This window comes from Thalassophryne amazonica, chromosome 1 (assembly GCF_902500255.1).
Source record: "Thalassophryne amazonica chromosome 1, fThaAma1.1, whole genome shotgun sequence".
Classification (NCBI taxonomy): domain Eukaryota; kingdom Metazoa; phylum Chordata; class Actinopteri; order Batrachoidiformes; family Batrachoididae; genus Thalassophryne; species Thalassophryne amazonica.
In genome coordinates, this window is record NC_047103.1 from 50659816 (window position 1) to 50680240 (window position 20425).

At 46.5% G+C, this 20425-nt stretch overlaps 1 protein-coding gene across 1 annotated transcript in view; it reads left to right on the plus strand.

The window, feature by feature from the left end:
• mcmdc2 (minichromosome maintenance domain containing 2) overlaps nucleotides 1-20425 on the plus strand; it is a 51409-nt gene that overhangs the window by 14992 nt on the left and 15992 nt on the right. Inside the window, 8 exon segments of the mRNA XM_034169737.1 lie at nucleotides 5128-5323; nucleotides 5463-5492; nucleotides 5495-5584; nucleotides 5696-5797; nucleotides 8084-8133; nucleotides 8136-8214; nucleotides 8393-8630; nucleotides 8732-8932. Coding sequence (XP_034025628.1) covers nucleotides 5128-5323; nucleotides 5463-5492; nucleotides 5495-5584; nucleotides 5696-5797; nucleotides 8084-8133; nucleotides 8136-8214; nucleotides 8393-8630; nucleotides 8732-8932 — 986 coding nt within the window.

Sequence of the window (20425 nt, forward strand, 5' to 3'; positions counted from 1 at the left end):
CAATGTGCACAATTGTCACATCTAAAGAAACCTTTTGATGGGCTGGAAGGCCAGGCAGTTGCGACGGGAATAGTCATAACTGAATGAATAAGTCTATCATGAATATTTCGGGCACGCCTAAATATAAATTTAGACAGTTCCGCACAGATGTCTTTAAGTGTGAAATCACTCTTAAGAATGTGCCAATGTTTATAAATTATGTTTTTTATTCTTCCCGCCAATGGAGTATACCAGGTAGAAAAAAACAATTTAGATGTTGAAGATTTGCAAAAAGGATGGAAATGGCTGTGGTGAATACCTACTTTAAGAAAAGGGAGGAGCACAGGGTAACATTTAAGAGTGGAGGAAGGTGCACACAGGTAGACTACATTCTTTATAGGAGATGCAAGCTAAAAGAAATCGGAGACTGTAAGGTGGTGGCAGGAGAGAGTGTCGTTAGACAGCATAGGATGGTTGTTTGTAGGATGACTTTAGAGGTAAAGAAGAAGAAGAAAAGAGTGAGCGCTCAAGAAAGGATCAGATGGTGGAAGCTGAAGGACGAAGACTGTTGTGTGAAATTTAGTGAGCAGGTGAGAGAAGCACTGGTTGGAGGTGAAGCAATTTTGGACAACTGAAAAGTACTGCAGATGTGGTGAGGGAGACAGCTAGGACAGTACTGGGTATGACATCTGGACAGTGGAAGGAAGACAAGGAGACTCGGTGGTGGACTGAAGAGGTCCAGGAAAGCATAAGGAGAAAAAGGTTGGTGAAAAAGTTTTGAGATAGTCGGAGAGATGAAGAAAGTAGACAGGAGTACAAGGAGATGCGGCGTAAGGCAAAAAGAGAAGTGGCAAAAGCGAAGGAAAAGGCATATTGCGAGCTGTACAAGAAATTGAATAGTAAGGAAGGAGAAAAGGACTTGTACCGATTTGCCAGACAAAGGGACAGAGCTGGAAAGGATGTGCAGCAGGTTAGGGTGGTAAAAGATGCACATGGTAATGTGCTGACAAGTGAGGAGTGTGTGCTGAGAAGGTGGAGGGAATATTTTGAAGAGCTGATGAATAAAGAAAATGAGCGAGAGAAAAGGCTGAATGATGTGGTGAGTGTAAATCAGGAAGTACAAGAGATTAGTAAGGAAGAACTGAGGGCTGCTATGAAGAGGATGAAGAGTGGAAAGGCAGTTGGTCCAGATGACATTCCAGTGGAGGCATGGAAATGTTTAGGTGAAGAAGAGAATGCAGGCAGGGTGGAGTGGGTGGAGAAAGGTGGCAGGAGTGATTTGTGACCAAAGAATATCAGCAAGAGTGAAGGGGAAAGTTTACAAAACAGTAGTGAGACCAGCTATGTTGTACGGCTTAGAGACGGTGGCACTAACAAAGACAGGAGGCAGAGCTGGAGGTGGCAGAGCTGAAGATGTTGAGATTCTCTTTGGGAGTGACAAGAATGGACAAGATTAGGAATGAACATATCAGAGGGACAGCTCAGGTGGGACGGTTTGGAGACAAAGTCAGAGAGGCGAGATTGAGATGGTTTGGACATGTGCAGAGGAAGGACCCAGAGTATATAGGGAGAAGTATGCGGAGGATGGAGCCACCAGGCAGGAGGAGAAGAGGGAGACCAAAGAGGAGGTTCATGGATGTGCTGAGGGAGGACATGCAGGTGGCTGGTGTGACAGAGGAAGATACAGAGGACAGGGTGAGATGGAAACGATTGATCTGCTGTGGCGACCCCTAACAGGAACAGCCGAAAGACAAAGAAGATGATGTTGAAGAAGATTTAGATTTTTTCTTAAGTAAAGAAGCACAGTCAGTATTTAGAGCTCTGTCCCATGCTTTACCAATATCAATTTTATTATAACCACGTTGTTCAAGCAGAGTTGCCAAATGAGCTGCTTTTGACATAAAATCAGTGATAGTACTACAGTTTCTTCTGACTCGCCAAAACTGACCCACTGGTATGTTACGAACTAAATGGGGCGGATGATTACTATCTGCTCTCAGTAAACTGTTTCTTCTAAGAGGTTTATGGTAAATAGTTGATTGCAAAAATTATTAGCATCCTTATAAATAGTAAGATCTAAAAAGTCAATGGAATGAGGATTATAATTCATAGTAAAAGATAATCTGTGGTAAAATTAATATAATTCAAAAACTGATGTAATTCATCATGTGTGCCCCTCCAAATTAAGAGGACATCATCAATATATCTACACCATAATGCTATTTTTGAGTGAAAAGAGTTATTTTCAATACTAAAAATATGTTTCTCTTCCCAAAAACCCATCACTAAACAGGCGTATGATGGAGCAAAAGCACTCCCCATAGCAGTCCCTTGTAATTGTAGATAATATTTATGAGTATTTTAAAAAAATATTCGATAAGACAGTCTCAACCAATTTAATCAAAAAGTCTGAAGGTGGCAATACATCAGTAGGACGTTTAGCAAGATAGAAGGAAATGGCTTCTAAGCCTACATGGTGAGGTATGCATGTATACAGTCTTTGTACATCCAAAGACACACGGATATCATCACTTGCACAATTCCAATTATTGATTAAGTTTAGGACATCAGTGGTATCCTCAAGATACGAAGGTAAATTGGGAACAAATTTTCCCAGAAAAAAGTCAACAAATTGTGAAAGAGGCTCAGTAAGACTCCCTATTCCAGAAACAATAGGCTGTAACGGAGGGTCATCCAATTGTTTATGAATTTTGGGTAAACCATAAAATACTGGACAGCGAGGATATTCACTTAAAAGAAAAAACATCTCTTTTTCTGTTATCCAGCCTTTCTTATGAGATGAGTCAATAAATTCATTAATCATACTATTAATATTAGAAGTGGGATTGGAAGGTAAAAGTTGATAGTGTTTTACATTATTCAACAGTTTCAAAATACCATGTTCATACTTCTCCAACCCCATAACAACAACAGCACCCCCCTTATCAACGGGGCGAATGATGATATCCCATCTGGATTCCAAAGATCGCAATACATCCAATTCACTCTTTGTCATATTTTTATCTTTAGATGGACATAAAGCACCTAATTTAGCAAGATCCCGTCCAACTACCTGGCTAACAATCACTATAGTGGGATTTAAATTTGAAGAAGGCAAAAAACTTGATTTCTTTTTAAAAGGGGTAACTTCTCTTAAAGAGTCACTAATATCAGAATCCAAATCACTTTTATTATTAGACAAATTATTAGATTTAGAAAAAAAAATGTTTCAAATGCAGCTGTCTAAAGAATTTGAAAGAATCAACTATAAGAGAAAAAGAATCAAGGTGGTTAGAAGGAGCAAAGGAGAGTCCTTTCTGAAGAACCGCTGTCTCAGTAGTTGTAAGGACAGAATCAGAGATGTTAATCACAGTCTCCACGGATGGGTCCGCAAGGACCAGCGAGTGGGCGGCGGGGGTTCTCCTCTTCTTCCCCCTCGAGCCCCGCCGCGTCTTACTCTTAGATGAGTGTGACCTTGATCCAAAAAAGAGGAACTGCTGGAAGGGAATGACGGTTGGTCATGTCCTTTTGAAGCATTAGGACACCTGGTTCTTATTAGTATTTAAGCTGTACCATCCTTGTCTTTGCAGGACTCTGATGAAGATGTGACTTTCACGTCAAAACGTTAGTCTCTTTTGTATACTTTTTGTGTTTTCAGCACCTACTACTGTGTTGCACCAGCTGTTTTTCTCTTTTATTAAATATCTTGTCTTTGTGGTGTATTCAATTGAATATAGGTTGAAGAGGATTTGCAAATCGTATTCTGTTTTATTTACATTTTACACAACATCCCAACTTCACTGGAATTGGGGTTGTAGACAAAGAGACCTTGTACCAAAGACATCCCATCATCACCGGTTCGTTGGTTAGCGTCCATGTCTCACATCCACACAGTAGAACAGAAAGAAGAACCTTTAATGTCAAAGTCCATACACAGAATGAAATTTGTCTTTTGAATTTAACCCATCCAAATTAGTTAGACACAATCCAACCACTCAGAGTAGTGGGTAGCCACAGTCCCGTGTTGCAGACCGAACGGTCCCCCTAAAAATCGGTCCCCCGATGATGCAGTTTACGGATTAACCTCCTTTCTGTTTCAAACTGCACACCAGTCATCATCTATCTCAGTGACAGATGTCTGAAGCTTTAGTACAGCAATCATTTCCACATAAATTCAGCATTATTTCATCATAAAAGGCGGCGGAAGCAAAAGCATCACAGAATTTCACCTCATTTCTGCTTAAAATGGCCTTGTTTCTGCTTAGAACTGACTGTAGAATGATTTAAGAGGTTTTACCTTTATCATCTTATGGTTAGTAATCCCATTAATCCATTTGATTACTTTGGGTGAAAACGTGCTGACATGCTGCTGTGGTCCGAAATGACGCATGCGCAGATGCAAAAGGCGGACTGATATTTAGGGGTGGACCGCCGGCACCAAGTCCAGTTGTAGAGACACTACCTTTGTCAAGAGCAGAGAAAGGAGCAGACCCTGATGTGGATGTTTTGATGGTGGGAGGAAAACAGAGTGCCTGAAGGAAGCCCCAGCAGACATGGGAAGAACATACAAACTCTACACAGAAACCATGGGTGGAATTGAACCGCAGTCATTTTTGCTGTGAGGCAAGAGCACTAACCACACATGATCCACTAACATTTATTGTTTGTGAAGTGATGATGGAGCAATTGATTCTGTAAATTGTTCAATGGGAACAAATTGGCTGAGAGCTCCTTTGTCATCTTCAGAACTGAGTTACTCCATCACCAATTACCACATGATTTACAAGAAGTAACTCAAATGCTTTCAGCTTTTGTTGAAAGTTTTGTCAAGCAACAACTGCTTCACCATTTCTGCATCACCCTCTGATGGTCACAGTCAAAAGGCATGTGCACAGCCAGTCCTGTTATGGCCAACTCCTGTGGAAGAGGTCTTACAGTCTGTGAATACTTTCCAGATGCACTGTATACCTAGGAAACAAGGGCAAAATTTAAAAAATTGTAGCCATCTTTTCGATACGTGACAGAGTGCAATCTCATTCATGTGGAGATCAGTGGAGCAAGCAGTGTGGTCGCCTGTGGTTAAATTTGTAAGAGTCAAAGAAAAAGGTGAAATGAATTGTTGTGTATCATGTGATTGTTCCTTTTGAGGTGAACATAATTCTGAAGTTGACACATCTGCCTCCCTTCCCTGAGTACACCCTGGACCTATGTACCTTTCCTCGTGGATATGGTGCCATGAGGCCTCTGTCCATGGAGGGTCTGGTGATCGCAATGACAAGGGTCACAAAATACACCCAGGGGGCCAGGTTCCTCTGCATTAATGATGACTGTCCTTGCTCCACAGGTACAAGAGCAGCAGTGGAAACACAGTTCATGTTTCTATTCTTGTTAATTTAACCATTTTCTCTGCACACCAACAAAAATTGTTATTGTTTTAACTAGTGATCAAGCAGTGCTTGATGTCTTACCGATTATACCTGTAGGATTCCACCACATCCGGGTCCATGCACCCGGGCCATTGAGTCAGCTACTGTGAGGAATGACTTTTTATGCCTGATCTGCAGCTCCCCACTCAAAGAGGATGTCAAGTTCAGAGTGTTGGGAGGTGAGAGTGATGCTGGTGATGATGATGGAGACATTTTACCAACTGGTCATTGTTTTGAATATTCTTAAGGAAAACTGTTATGATGTTCCTCGTGTGTCTTTCTGATAACAGACAAACAGCTGGTGGAGCTGATCCATGTTAAAGCGCTTGATATCCTCCGTGCCCATCAACAAAAATCACATAGATTGCAGTCTGTCACCCTGTTTGTCAGAGGTATGTCCATATCATCGGACTTATGATGCTTAAAACATGCCCACTTTATGACTGTATGGTAATATAATGTCCTGTAATTAAAGTTTCATCCAGCATTTTATTATTATTATTAATTATTGTATTACTATCAACTTAACTTTATGCTCAAGCATAATAACGTGAATGTTAGCATGTTAGCACGTGCCATAGAACAAATCAGTGTTTTATTTACTGTGTTAAAAGGCTTGCTTTTTATTGGAGAAGCAACTAATGATTATTGTCTTTATCTGTTAATTGGTGAATTCTTTTTACAACTGACTAATTAATTGTGTCTCAGGAAAATAGCACCAAGTAAACAATGCCATTGACAGTCTTTCAGAACTCAAGGAGACTTGTTAAAATTATTTGTTTTGATAAAACAGTATCCATCACATCAAGTCTGTTATATTATAGGCCAGAAGTGGGTCTCTTGCAACCCCCCCCCCCCCCCCCCCAACATTTACTGTCTAAGAGAGAACCTGTTTACTATAGAATAAAATTTTGTGTTTTATGAGTAGTGGCAATTTATGATTTGGGAATACCTCCATTTAAGTAGTGTTTTGACTCATTTAATCCTTTTATATTTAGTCTTTTGATATCATTTGCAATAGAATGTAGTAGATATCAATATGCTCTACCAAATTGAGTTGTCCATTAAAGGGTTAAAGTGTCAAAACATAGATTGCATCCCAATATGTTCAATGCTAACATTCAAATTCATGTTTATTACATCCACAGGGTTGGAAAAAAAAACAGATTTTGATGAGTTGGGGGGGTGGGGTGGGGGGTGCAATAGACCTACCTCTGGAAAACACCCTACATGTTAGGGATGCTGTTTTTACAGAACCTCCCAGACCTGACCTGATTCAGCAACAAGCCAAAATCTGTATGTTTCAGTTCAAAACAGTTTTGTGAATCTCCTATTTATTCTGTTTAAAAGAAATTAAACCATGTAGCCATTCATACAGAGCTGTTGCAGAATAGTTTATAACCACTTAAAACATATGTAGTGAATCTCAATTAAAAGTAATTGAAGAAATTTTAATGTTGGGTTATAGCTGTTTAGAACTGGTTAAAATGAATATAAAACAAGACTATCCTGTTTAAATGATTTTCTCTGCCTTTTTATTTCATAGCCATCCAATATAGTAAGTCCCTACAGCTGATCAGTTGTTTGCACTCGGGTCACCACAGCAAATCTCAGGTGGATCTGCAAGTTGATTTGGCATAAGCTTTACAGCGGACGCCCATCCTCACACAACTCCACATTACATGGAGAAATGTGGCAGGATTTGAACCGGAAACCTTTCGCATTGACACCAAGCACACTAACCACTTGGCCATCCAATACAGTTAGTCAAAAATCTATCTCAGATGGAAATCCTCATTTTATGAGTTTAGGTTTTGCCCTTGTCTGTTGATAAAATGACTAATTTGTTTTAAAAAATAGGCAGTTGATGAAGCCATATTAATAAGGACTAAGCGGTTGAAGATGTGTGTGTGTGTGTGTGTGTGTGTGTGTGTGTGTGTGTGTGTGTGTGTGTGTGTGTGTGTGTGTGTGTGTGTGTGTGTGTGTGTGTGTGTGTGTGTGTGTGTGTGTGTGTGTTTGAGCTTAAATTTGTAAGAACATACTGTAGGTTAATATTCACTGTTTTGATGGATGTGAAAATAATCAGTTCTTCATTGTTGTGGAAGTTCTCTAACAATTTAGTATTTAAAAGCAGTGCTCATCCATTATGCTGCCGCACATTTATGAGTAATAGGGTTTGTAACAACTTGTATTTACACACAGTCAGATGTACCGAGATGTGCCATTAATTTTGTCTGGGTTTCTAAATGAGGTTCACATTGAAACACAAACCTTCGGAAAGGAGAGTTCAAATAAATAGAATTTTGTGGAGCCAGTCACGGTCAGTGCCTCGTGGTGGGATATGTGGTGTTTCTGTCCCCTCTAATAACATTGTCCAGCCTTTACCCCTGAGAGTTTAGCAAATCTCAGCACCGGGATTTACATATTCCGTTGACCCAGTCTTGCAGAGGAATTCAATACACGCGTTCATGTTACAAAACATATATGTTAATAAGTGTAAGGAACACTCATTAGCTGGCTGTGCGATTCGCACACAGAGGAATCTTTGTCCTGGCGGCCTCACAGAGTGTTTGTCTTGGCAGCATGTTGTCGGTGGCATGCATGTTTCTTTAATAATTCTGAGGCAGTAGGGACAACCCCTTTGAGTGCTGTTGCTTTGTTTCCTCCCATTTACACAGATGAGCTGTGTAGCCTGATGAGAATTGGTCGGCTCTACAGGGTGTTTGGGCATGTCCTGCACATGTGCACCAGTGGCCCAATATTACCTGGAGTGTAGAGGCAAATAACATCCAGCCGTGGCAGCATGAATGTAAGGAAGCAAATTATTATTATTACATCCTTCAAATCTGCAGATGTACTGAAAACACACGTGCATTCTAAGAATTTACCTGACTGTGTCAGCTGTTGAATTTGGACACTTTTTTAGTTTATCCAACATTGCGCCATAACATTGAAGCATGCCACCTCCTTTACACATCTTGTTGCAGATCCATCTGAGGTCAGCAAAAGCTTCCAGGAGCTGTTCAAGGCCTCAGCCTCCTCTCCCTGGAGGTTCTCTGCCATTGTGGCTAACTGCTTTGGTTTGGACGTGGTTCCTCCAGGCCTGTACAACACCCTGAAACTGGGATTGCTGCTCAGTTTAGTGCAGACTAGAGCAGATGCTGAAGATACTTTTCACAACTTGGATCTTTTTGTCCTAACCACTGATACACTCATTGTAGACAGGTAATATAGCATTCAGTGTGCCCTTTTCACACACTGCTTTCATTCTAACAATGACACTGAATGGTAAACTTAAATATGCAGCTTATTTATTTGTTTGGCAGACTGATGACGTACAGCTTGAGCTTGTCATGCCGTGGAGTTAAGCATAAGGTCTCGGGGGACCTGTTTGCATGTCTGTCCCGGGATCAACATGGAACAGGCACCGCTAACATCCACGCTGGCTCTGCCCTGCTGGCCACTGGTGGCATTTGCATGTTGGGAGATCTCGGCTGCTATAAAAGGGACAAGCTGGATGCCATTCAGTCAGGTAGAGCACCAAAGTGGACACTCTACAAAACTTAAAAAATCACACAATGCTAAATTATAAAGAAGACAGCCGTATGAGCATGTCTTCTTTATAATTTGCAGTTGTTTAATTGGTATCTCAGTGAAACTCTATCTATCTATCTATCTATCTATCTATCTATCTATCTATCTATCTATCTATCTATCTATCTATCTATCTATCTATCTATCTATCTATCTATCTATCTATCTATCTATCTATCTATCTATCTATCTATCTATCTATCTATCTATCTGTTTCTCTGTCTCTCTCTACATATGTATATTTATACATTTATTGTTATTACAATCCTATTGTCATATACAATTTGTACATGTTTATCAAGCCCCTCTGTTTTGTCATGTGATAATTTCACAAGGACTACAATGGAAGTCCTTGGCAAAGCTTCTGGGGAAAACCTTGTCTTGTTAGGAGAGACGGCATCCATCCCACTTTGGATGGAGCAGCTCTCATTTCTAGAAATCTGGCCAATTTTCTTAAATCCTCCAAACCGTGACTATCCAGGGTTGGGACCAGGAAGCAGAGTTGTAGTCTTACACACCTCTCTGCAGCTTCTCTCCCCCTGCCATCCCCTCATTACCCCATCCCGTAGAGACGGTGCCTGCTCCCAGACTACCAATAACCAGCAAAAATCTATTTAGCATAAAAATTCAAAAGAAAAAATAATATAGCACCTTCAACTGCACCACAGACTAAAACAGTTAAATGTGGTCTATTTGTTGTGTGGGCCGCTGAAGAGGAGGTAACTGCTGGCCCACCACCACCAGAGGGCGCCCTGCCTGGAGTGCGGGCTCCAGGCACCAGAGGGCGCTGCCGCCATGATGAGAGCAGCCAGGGTGACAGCTGTCACCCATTACCGGACACAGCTGACTCCACTCAGCACGGAGGTATATCATCAGGACGGCGTCTCCACCTCGATGCCGAGATATCGCCTTGAGATAGAGGTAACATTCTCTGCAGCATATTCTGTGTTAATCGATAAACTTGTAAACCTTTCAGGACAGCGGACTACCGCAGCCGAGTGACTAGATAAGTACTCACCTTCCTGCTTTTTTGGGACGAGAGGTGGAGGCAGCTTCTCCCCTCTCCGTGTTACTGGGTTGCAGGCCGCATCCACACCTGTTGTGTTTGTGCTCTCTCTTGCCAGCATACCGGATCCGACGAGCGGAGGCAGTGGCCACCTGGGAATTCGGGACTTGGCGTTCCAGTACTTCCAGGGTTCGGTGGCAGAGGAAATCTGGATGGTTCCGGTTCGACCTGGACGGACGTCTCCTACCTTCGAGCCTGCCCACCACGACACCAGCAGAATTCGGCTATCCCCAAATTGTTGATTGTTGTATTGGTTGTGCTCGTTTCACAATAGTAAAACTTGTTATTTATCTTCTCCATTGGTCCGTTCATTTGCGCTCCCTGTTGTGGGTCCGTGTTCCTACACTTTCACAACAGGATATCTCGCCAGCGTCATGGATCCCGAGGGGCGTCAACCGGCTGTTGAACGGCCAATGGAAGAACAGGGAGCGTCGGCGTCTTCGGGAGGGGTAATCGGTGAGTTGCAGCGGATCCTCACCGCTTTCACCACTCTGATGGATTTAATGACCGAGCAGAACGTCTCCTAAACCGCAGGGTGGAGTCTCCTCGCCGCACAAGTGGAAGCACGCCCTTCGGCGCCGCTGCGGCTCTCCCTCCCGAGGACCCTGCGCGTAATAGTGACGTTCCACTGGTCGTTCAACGGCCCCTCCCTCCGTCCCCAGAAGCATACATAAGCCCTCCAGAACCGTACGGAGGCTGTGTGGAGACGTGCGCGGATTTTTTGATGCAGTGTTCGCTCGTCTTCGCACAGCGTCCCGTGATGTACGCGACTGACGCTAGCAAAGTAGCTTATGGAATAAACCTGCTCGCGGGGAGGCACGCGCTTGGGCTAACAGCGCTCTGGGAGCAGAAACTCACGGCTCCTTCATACATACGATGGTTTGTGCGGGAGCTCAGAACGGTGTTCGATCATCCCAATAGAGGAGAGACCGCTTCAACCGCGCTACTGTCAATAAGACAGGGGCGTCGGAGCGCAGCTGCCTATGCAGTCGCCTTCCGCATCGCGGCGGCGAGATCCGGCTGGAATAGCACTGCCTCCGCGCCGCCTTTGTAAACGGACTGTCACTGGTCCTAAAAGAGCACCTGGTGGCGAAGGACGAACCGCGGAATTTAGATGGGCTCATCGATCTAGTCATACGACTCGACAACCGGCTAGAGGAACGCCGTCGGGAACGAGGCGAAGGGCGTGGCCAGGCACGCTTCGTCCCTGCTCCCTTCCGTTCCGACCAGAGCTCCGCCCTCCCCACGCTCCTCTGTTCCTGCGCTCCGTGCGCCTACGGCTCCCCCTGCTGACGAAGCTATGGACCACGAGCAGGGCAACATTTAGGGCACCTGGAGCACAAAGGAGGCGGGCCCACGGAGCTTGTTTTGTTTGTGGCTCGATTGAGCATCTGGCAAACGACTGCCCCGAGCGGTTAAACTCCAACGCCCGCCCCTAGAGACTGGGCCAGGGGTGGGCCGAAACATTCACGTGGGACACACCCACATTGCCACACGACTCCCAGTCACGATCCTGTTTGAGGATTCAACCCTGAAGGCCCCAGCACTGGTGGACACGGGCTCCGAGGGGAATCTGCTAGACAGTAGAATGGGCGAGGGAGATAGGGCTCCCTCTGGTGGCTCTTACCTCGCCTGTGCAGGTTCGGGCACTAGATGGCTCCCTACTCCCACCATCACGCATAAGACACCTCCAGTAACTCTGGTGGTGTCAGGTACCACCGGGAGGTGATCGAGTTCTTTGTGACTCAGGCCACCTCCCGTGTGGTTTTGGGTTTTCCATGGATTCTAAAACACAATCCCCGGATCGATTGGCCGTCCGGGGTAGTGGTTCAGTGGAGCGAAACCTGCCATCGGGAGTGTCTAGGTTCCTCGGTTCCTCCCGGCTCCCAAGCTAAGGAGGAGGTCCGAGTCCCGCCCAATCTGAAGGCGGTGCCGGCGGAGTACCATGACCTCGCTGACGTGTTCAGCAAGGATCTGGCTCTCACGCTTCCTCCCCACCGCCCGTATGATTGTGCCATTGATTTGGTTCCAGGCAGTGAGTTCCCGTCGAGTAGGCTGTACAACCTCTCACGGCCAGAGCGTGAATCAATGGAGACCTACATCCGGGACTCATTAGCTGCCGGGTTGATCCGGAATTCACCTCTCCGATGGGTGCTGGTTTCTTTTTTGTGGGTAAAAAGGATGGCGGGCTTCGTCCATGCATTGATTATAGGGGGTTGAACGAAATCACGGTTCGCATCGATACCCGTTGCCCTTGTTGGATTCAGTGTTCACCCCCTTGCATGGAGCCAAAATCTTCACCAAGCTTGATCTTAGGAATGCGTATCATTTGGTTCGGATCCGGAAGGGAGACGAATGGAAGACGGCATTTAACACCCCGTTAGGCCATTTGAGTACCTGGTCATGCCGTTCGGTCTCACTAATGCTCCCGCGACTTTCCAAGCGTTTGGTAAACGATGTCTGCGGGACTTCCTGCACCGGTTCGTCTTCGTGTATCTGGACGATATACTCATCTTTTCCCCGGATCCTGAGACTCATGTCCGGCATGTCCGTCAGGTCCTGCAGCGGTTGTTGGAGAACCCGCCTGTTTGTGAATGGCGAGAAGTGTGAATTCCACCGCACTTCTTTGTCCTTCCTGGGGTTTATCATCTCCTCCAACTCCGTCGCCCCTGATCCGGCCAAGGTTGCAGCGGTGAGAGAATTGGCCCCAACCCACAAGCCGTAGGAAGCTGCAACAGTTCCTCGGCTTTGCTAATTCTACAGGAGGTTCATTAAGGGCTACAGTCAGGTAGTTAGCCCCCTGACAGCCCTGACCTCACCAAAAGTCCCCTTCACCTGGTCGGATCGGTGCGAAGCCGCGTTCAAGGGAGTTGAAACGGCGCTTTTCGTCTGCACCAGTTCTGGTGCAGCCCGAGCCTAGCCGCCAGTTAGTGGTTGAAGTGGATGCCTCGGACTCAGGGATAGGAGCGGTGCTCTCCCAGAGCGGGAAGACCGATAAGGTCCTTCACCCGTGTGCCTATTTTTCCCGCAGGTTGACCCCCGCTGAACGGAACTATGACGTCGGCAATCGGGAACTCCTTGCTGTGAAAGAGGCCCTCGAAGAGTGGAGACATCTGTTGGAGGGAACAGCCGTGCCATTCACGTTTCACTGACCATCGGAACCTGGAGTACATCAGGACCGCCAAGCGGCTGAACCCCAGGCAAGCCCGCTGGTCACTGTTCTTTGGTCGTTTTGACTTCCGGATTACCTACCGTCCCGGGACCAAGAATCAAAGATCGGATGCATTGTCCCGGGTGCACGAAGACGAAGTCAAAACGGAACCGTCGGATCCCCCGGATCCCATCATCCCGGAGTCCGCTATCGTGGCCGCCCTCACCTGGGACGTGAGAAGACCGTCCAGGAGGCCCTGAACCCGTGACCCGGACCCCGGAAACGGACCAAAGAACAGACTATACGTCCCACCAGAAGCTAGGGCTGCAGTCCTGGACTTCTGTCACGGTTCTAAACTCTCCTGTCACCCTGGGGTGCGAAGGACCGTGACAGTCGTCCGGCAACGCTTCTGGTGGGCATCCCTGGAGGCCGACGTCCGTACTACGTCCAGGCCTGTACCACCTGGCGCCAGGGGCAAGGCCGACCACAGAAAGACCTCAGGGCAGCTACAGCCACTGCCCGTGCCTCATCGCCCCTGGTCCCACATCGGCCATGGACCTTTGTCACGGGTCTCCCGCCTGGCCCAGGGAAACACCGTCGTCTTCACGATAGTGGACCGTTTCTCCAAGGCGGCCCACTTCGTGGCCCTCCCGAAGCTCCCAAAGGCCCAGGAGACAGCGGACCTCCTGGTCACACCACGTCGTCCGTCTGCATGGTATACCATCAGACATCGTCTCCGATCGCGGTCCCCAGTTTACCTCACACGTTTGGAGGAGCTTCTGCCGGGAACTGGGGGCCTCGGTCAGCCTTTCGTACCAACCCCAGACCAACGGGCAAGCAGAGCGGGCCAACCAAGAATTGGAGCAGACACTACGCTGTGTGACAGCCGCGCACCCGACGGCCTGGAGTACCCACCTGGCCTGATCGAGTACGCCCACAACAGCCAAGTGTCATCAGCCACCGCCTCTCCCCGTTTGAGGTGTGCTTGGGGTATCAGCCCCCTTGTTTCCGGTGGTCGAGGGAGAGGTCGGTGTGCCCTCGGTCCAGGCCCACCTACGGAAGTGCCGTCGGGTGTGGCGTGCCGCCCGCTCTGCTTTGTTGAAGGCCCGGACAAGGGCGAAGAAACATGCAGACCGGCGGCGGGCCCCGCCCCCACGTATCGTCCTGGGCAGTGTGGTTGTCCACCAAGGACATTCCCCTTCAAGTGGACTCCCCCAAGCTCCAAGAACGATACATCGGTCCCTTCAAGATCCTCAAAGTCATCAATCCCGCCGCAGTGAGGCTTCAGCTTCCGCTGCGGATTCACCCAGTGTTTCATGTCTCCCGGATAAAACCCCATCACACCTCACCCCTCTGCACCCCGGGTCCGGCACCACCTCCTGCCCGGATCATCGACGGGGACCGGCTTGGACCGTGCGCCGGCTCCTCGATGTCCGTCGAATGGGCCGGGGTTTCAGTACCTGGTGGACTGGGAGGGGTACGGCCCCGAAGAACGCTCCTGGTGAAGAAGGGCGTCATCCTGGACCCGGCCCTCCTGGCCGACTTCTACCGTCGCCATCCGGACAGCCCGGTCGTGCGCCAGGAGGCGCCCGTTGAGGGGGGGGTCCTGTTGTGTGGGCCGCTGAAGAGGAGGTACTGCTGGCCCACCACCACCAGAGGGCGCCCTGCCTGGAGTGCGGGCTCCAGGCACCAGAGGGCGCTGCCGCCTGATGAGAGCAGCCAGGGTGACAGCTGTCACCCATTACCGGACACAGCTGACTCCACTCAGCACGGAGGTATATCATCAGGACGGCGTCTCCACCTCGATGCCGAGATATCGCCTTGAGATAGAGGTAACATTCTCTGCAGCATATTCTGTGTTAATCGATAAACTTGTTAAACCTTTCAGGACAGCGGACTACCGCAGGCCGAGTGACTAGATAAGTACTCACCTTCCTGCTTTTTGGGACGAGAGGTGGAGGCAGCTTCTCCCCTCTCCGTGTTACTGGGTGCAGCCGCATCCACACCTGTGTGTTGTTGCTCTCTCTTGCCAGCAGTACCGGATCCGACGAGCGGAGGCAGTGGCCACCTGGGAATTCGGGACTTGGCGGTTCCAGTACTTCCAGGGTTCGGTGGCAGAGGAAATCTGGATGGTTCCGGTTCGACCTGGACGGACGTCTCCTACCTTCGAGCCTGCCCACACGACACCAGCAGAATTCGGCTATCCCCAAATTGTTGATTGTTGTATTGGTTGTGCTCGTTTCACAATAGTAAAACTTGTTATTTATCTTCTCCATTGTCCGTTCATTTGCGCTCCCTGTTGTGGGTCCGTGTTCCTACACTTTCACAACACTATTAAACATTAGGTCTCTCTCTTCTAAGTCCCTGTTGGTAATGATATAATTGATCAACATATTGATTTATTCTGCCTTACAGAAACCTGGTTACAGCAGGATGAATATGTTAGTTTAAATGAGTCAACACCCCGAGTCACACTAACTGTCAGAATGCTCGTAGCACGGGCCGGGGCGGAGGATTAGCAGCAATCTTCCATTCCAGCTTATTAATTAATCAAAAACCCAGACAGAGCTTTAATTCATTTGAAAGCTTGACTCTTAGTCTATCGTCCACCTGGTCGTTACTGTGAGTTTCTCTGTGAATTTTCAGACCTTTTGTCTGACTTAGTGCTTAGCTCAGATAAGATAATTATAGTGGGCGATTTTAACATCCACACAGATGCTGAGAATGACAGCCTCAACACTGCATTTAATCTATTATTAGACTCTATTGGCTTTGCTCAAAAGTAAATGAGTCCACCCACCACTTTAATCATATCTTAGATCTTGTTCTGACTTATGGTATGGAAATAGAAGACTTAACAGTATTCCCTGAAAACTCCCTTCTGTCTGATCATTTCTTAATAACATTTACATTTACTCTGATGGACTACCCAGCAGTGGGGAATAAGTTTCATTACACTAGAAGTCTTTCAGAAAGCGCTGTAACTAGGTTTAAGGATATGATTCCTTCTTTATGTTCTCTAATGCCATATACCAACACAGTGCAGAGTAGCTACCTAAACTCTGTAAGTGAGATAGAGTATCTCGTCAATAGTTTTACATCCTCATTGAAGACAACTTTGGATGCTGTAGCTCCTCTAAAAAAGAGAGCTTTAAATCAGAAGTGCCTGACTCCGTGGTATAACTCACAAACTCGTAGCTTAAAGCAGATAACCCGTAAGTTGGAGAGGAAATGTCGTCTCACTAATTTAGAAGATCTTCACTTAGCCTGGAAAAAGAGTCTGTTGCTCTATAAAAAAAAGCCCTGCGTAAAGCTAGGACATCTTTCTACTCATCACTAATTGAAGAAAATAAGAACAACCCCAGGTTTCTTTTCAGCACTGTAGCCAGGCTGACAAAGAGTCAGAGCTCTATTGAGCTGAGTATTCCATTAACTTTAACTAGTAATGACTTCATGACTTTCTTTGCTAACAAAATTTTAACTATTAGAGAAAAAATTACTCAGAACCATCCCAAAGACGTATCGTTATCTTTGGCTGCATTCAGTGATGCCGGTATTTGGTTAGACTCTTTCTCTCCGATTGTTCTGTCTGAGTTATTTTCATTAGTTACTTCATCCAAACCATCAACATGTTTATTAGACCCCATTCCTACCAGGCTGCTCAAGGAAGCCCTACCATTATTTAATGCTTCGATCTTAAATATGATCAATCTATCTTTGTTAGTTGGCTATGTACCACAGGCTTTTAAGGTGGCAGTAATTAAACCATTACTTAAAAGCCATCACTTCACCCAGCTATCTTAGCTAATTATAGGCCAATCTCCAACCTTCCTTTTCTCTCAAAAATTCTTGAAAGGGTAGTTGTAAAACTGATCATCTGCAGAGGAATGGTCTATTTGAAGATTTCAGTCAGGTTTTAGAATTCATCATAGTACAGAAACAGCATTAGTGAAGGTTACAAATGATCTTCTTATGGCCTCGGACAGTGGACTCATCTCTGTGCTTGTTCTGACCTCAGTGCTGCTTTTGATACTGTTGACCATAAAATTTTATTACAGAGATTAGAGCATGCCATAGGTATTAATGGCACTGCGCTGCGGTGTTTGAATCATATTTGTCTAATAGATTACAATTTGTTCATGTAAATGGGGAATCTTCTTCACAGACTAAAGTTAATTATGGAGTTCCACAAGGTTCTGTGCTAGGACCAATTTTATTCACTTTATACATGCTTCCCTTAGGCAGTATTATTAGACGGTATTGCTTAAATTTTCATTGTTACGCAGATGATACCCAGCTTTATCTATCCATGAAGCCAGAGGACACACACCAATTAGCTAAACTGCAGGATTGTCTTACAGACATAAAGACATGGATGACCTCTAATTTCCTGCTTTTAAACTCAGATAAAACTGAAGTTATTGTACTTGGCCCCACAAATCTTAGAAACATGGTGTCTAACCAGATCCTTACTGTGGATGGCATTACCCTGACCTCTAGTAATACTGTGAGAAATCTTGGAGTCATTTTTGATCAGGATATGTCATTCAAAGCGCATATTAAACAAATATGTAGGACTGCTTTTTTGCATTTGTGCAATATCTCTAAAATTAGAAAGGTCTTGTCTCAGAGTGATGCTGAAAAACTAATTCATGCATTTATTTCCTCTAGGCTGGACTATTGTAATTCATTATTATCAGGTTGTCCTAAAAGTTCCCTAAAAAGCCTTCAGTTAATTCAAAATGCTGCAGCTAGAGTACTGACGGGGACTAGAAGGAGAGAGCATATCTCACCCATATTGGCCTCTCTTCATTGGCTTCCTGTTAATTCTAGAATAGAATTTAAAATTCTTCTTCTTACTTATAAGGTTTGAATAATCAGGTCCCATCTTATCTTAGGGACCTCGTAGTACCATATCACCCCAATAGAGCGCTTCGCTCTCAGACTGCAGGCTTACTTGTAGTTCCTAGGGTTTGTAAGAGTAGAATGGGAGGCAGAGCCTTCAGCTTTCAGGCTCCTCTCCGGTGGAACCAGCTCCCAATTCAGATCAGGGACAGACACCCTCTCTACTTTTAAGATTAGGCTTAAAACTTTCCTTTTTGCTAAAGCTTATAGTTAGGGCTGGATCAGGTGGCCCTGAACCATCCCTTAGTTATGCTGCTATAGACGTAGACTGCTGGGGGGTTCCCATGATGCACTGTTTCTTTCTCTTTTTGCTCTGTATGCACCACTCTGCATTTAATCATTAGTGATCGATCTCTGCTCCCCTCCACAGCATGTCTTTTTCCTGGTTCTCTCCCTCAGCCCCAACCAGTCCCAGCAGAAGACTGCCCCTCCCTGAGCCTGGTTCTGCTGGAGGTTTCTTCCTGTTAAAAGGGAGTTTTTCCTTCCCACTGTAGCCAAGTGCTTGCTCACAGGGGCTCGTTTTGACCGTTGGGGTTTTACATAATTATTGTATGGCCTTGCCTTACAATATAAAGCGCCTTGGGGCAACTGTTTGTTGTGATTTGGCGCTATAAAAAAATTGATTGATTGATTGGAAGTAAGTGTTATGCTTTATTGTGTTATCAGTGTATCATTGATACATTCACCTCTGTATGTTTATATGATGTTGCAGAATAAACTCAATCAGTCAATCATAAAACAATATTTTATTTACGTTTTAACGGCATCTGCAGGAAGGCATGCGTGTGCACATACATAAGCTTTTGAAAAGGGTGGAAGTTAGCTTTGACCACGTCTGATGCGTGTGTATTCTTAAGTCCGTAAGTTGTCTTGTAAATCAATTCTGAGGTGTTTGTTGTGAAAGTGTAATGACACAGACCCACAACAGGGGACGTAAATGAACGGACAATGGAAATGCCAAAATATAACAATTTAATGTTGTGAAATGTGCACAACGGAATACAGATGCTGCTCTTTAGGTAACAGTCAATGAAATCACAGGTGACGTGTGGGCAGGCTCGAGGATAGGAGACGCCTGTCCAGAGAAGAGCCGGGCCCCACACGGCTTCCACTGCCAACGGAGACCTGCAACACACCGGAGCCACCAAGTCCTGAGTCTCCAGGTGGCCACTGCCTCCAGCTGTCAGATCTGGTACTGCTGGCGGGAAGAACAAACAGGTTATGGTGGGTGTGCGAAGTAAACAGTCAGCAAAATCACAGTTCTTTCCTGAGGGAAAAGTCCTCCACTCCCAGGTAGCAGGAAAACTGAATACGTGCAGTGCCTTATGTAATACTCAGGAAATTTAGGAGTGGAAACGCCAGCTCCTCCAAATTCCCACAAAACCAGCTCCAAGCTGTAAGTATTCAGAAGGTTACGACTGCAAAGAGTTCAGAAGCAATTATGTGCGTACGGCACAGAGACGGCTGAGAGGTTTACCTGTCGGGTAAGCTGATATCTCGGCAGGGAGGTGGAGTCACTGCCCGGCTTATGTAGGAAGGTGGTGATGATGGCAATGAGTGACAGCTGTCATCCCGGTGGTGATGATGGTAATGAGTGACAGCTGTCATCCCGGTGCTCCTGGTTGCTCTTGGGAGGCGACTGCGCCCTCTGGTGCCTGAAGCCCACCTTCAGGCAGGGCGCCCTCTGGTGTTGGCCAGCAGTACCTCCTCTTCGGGCGGCCCACACAACAGGACCCCCCCCTCAACGGGCGCCTCCTGGCGCCCGACCAGGCTTGTCGGGATGTCGGTTGTAGAAATGGGCCAGGAGGGCCGGGTCCAGGATGAAGCTCCTCTTCACCCAGGAGCGCTCTTCAGGTCCGTAACCCTCCCAGTCCACCAGATACAGAAACCCCCGGCCCTTTCAACAGACGTCCAGGAGCCTGCGAACCGTCCATGCAGGCTCCCCGTCGATGATCTGGGCAGGAGGTGGCGCCGGTCCGGGGGTGCAGAGGGTTGAGGTGTGGAGTGGTTTAATCCGGGAGACATGGAATACTGGGTGGATCCACAGTGAAACTGGCAGCTGCAGCTTCACTGTGGCCAGGCTGAGGACCTTGAGGATCTTGAATGGTCCGATGAAGCGGCCCTTCAGCTTGGAGGAGTCCACTTGCAGGGGAATGTCCTTGGTTGAAAGCCACACCTCCTACCCGGGCTGGTATGCAGGCGCCGGGGAACGCCTGCGGTCTGCATGGGCCTTGGCCCTCGCCCGGTCCTTTAGCAGGGCAGAGCGGGCCGTGTTCCACACCTGATGGCACCTCCGTAGGTGGG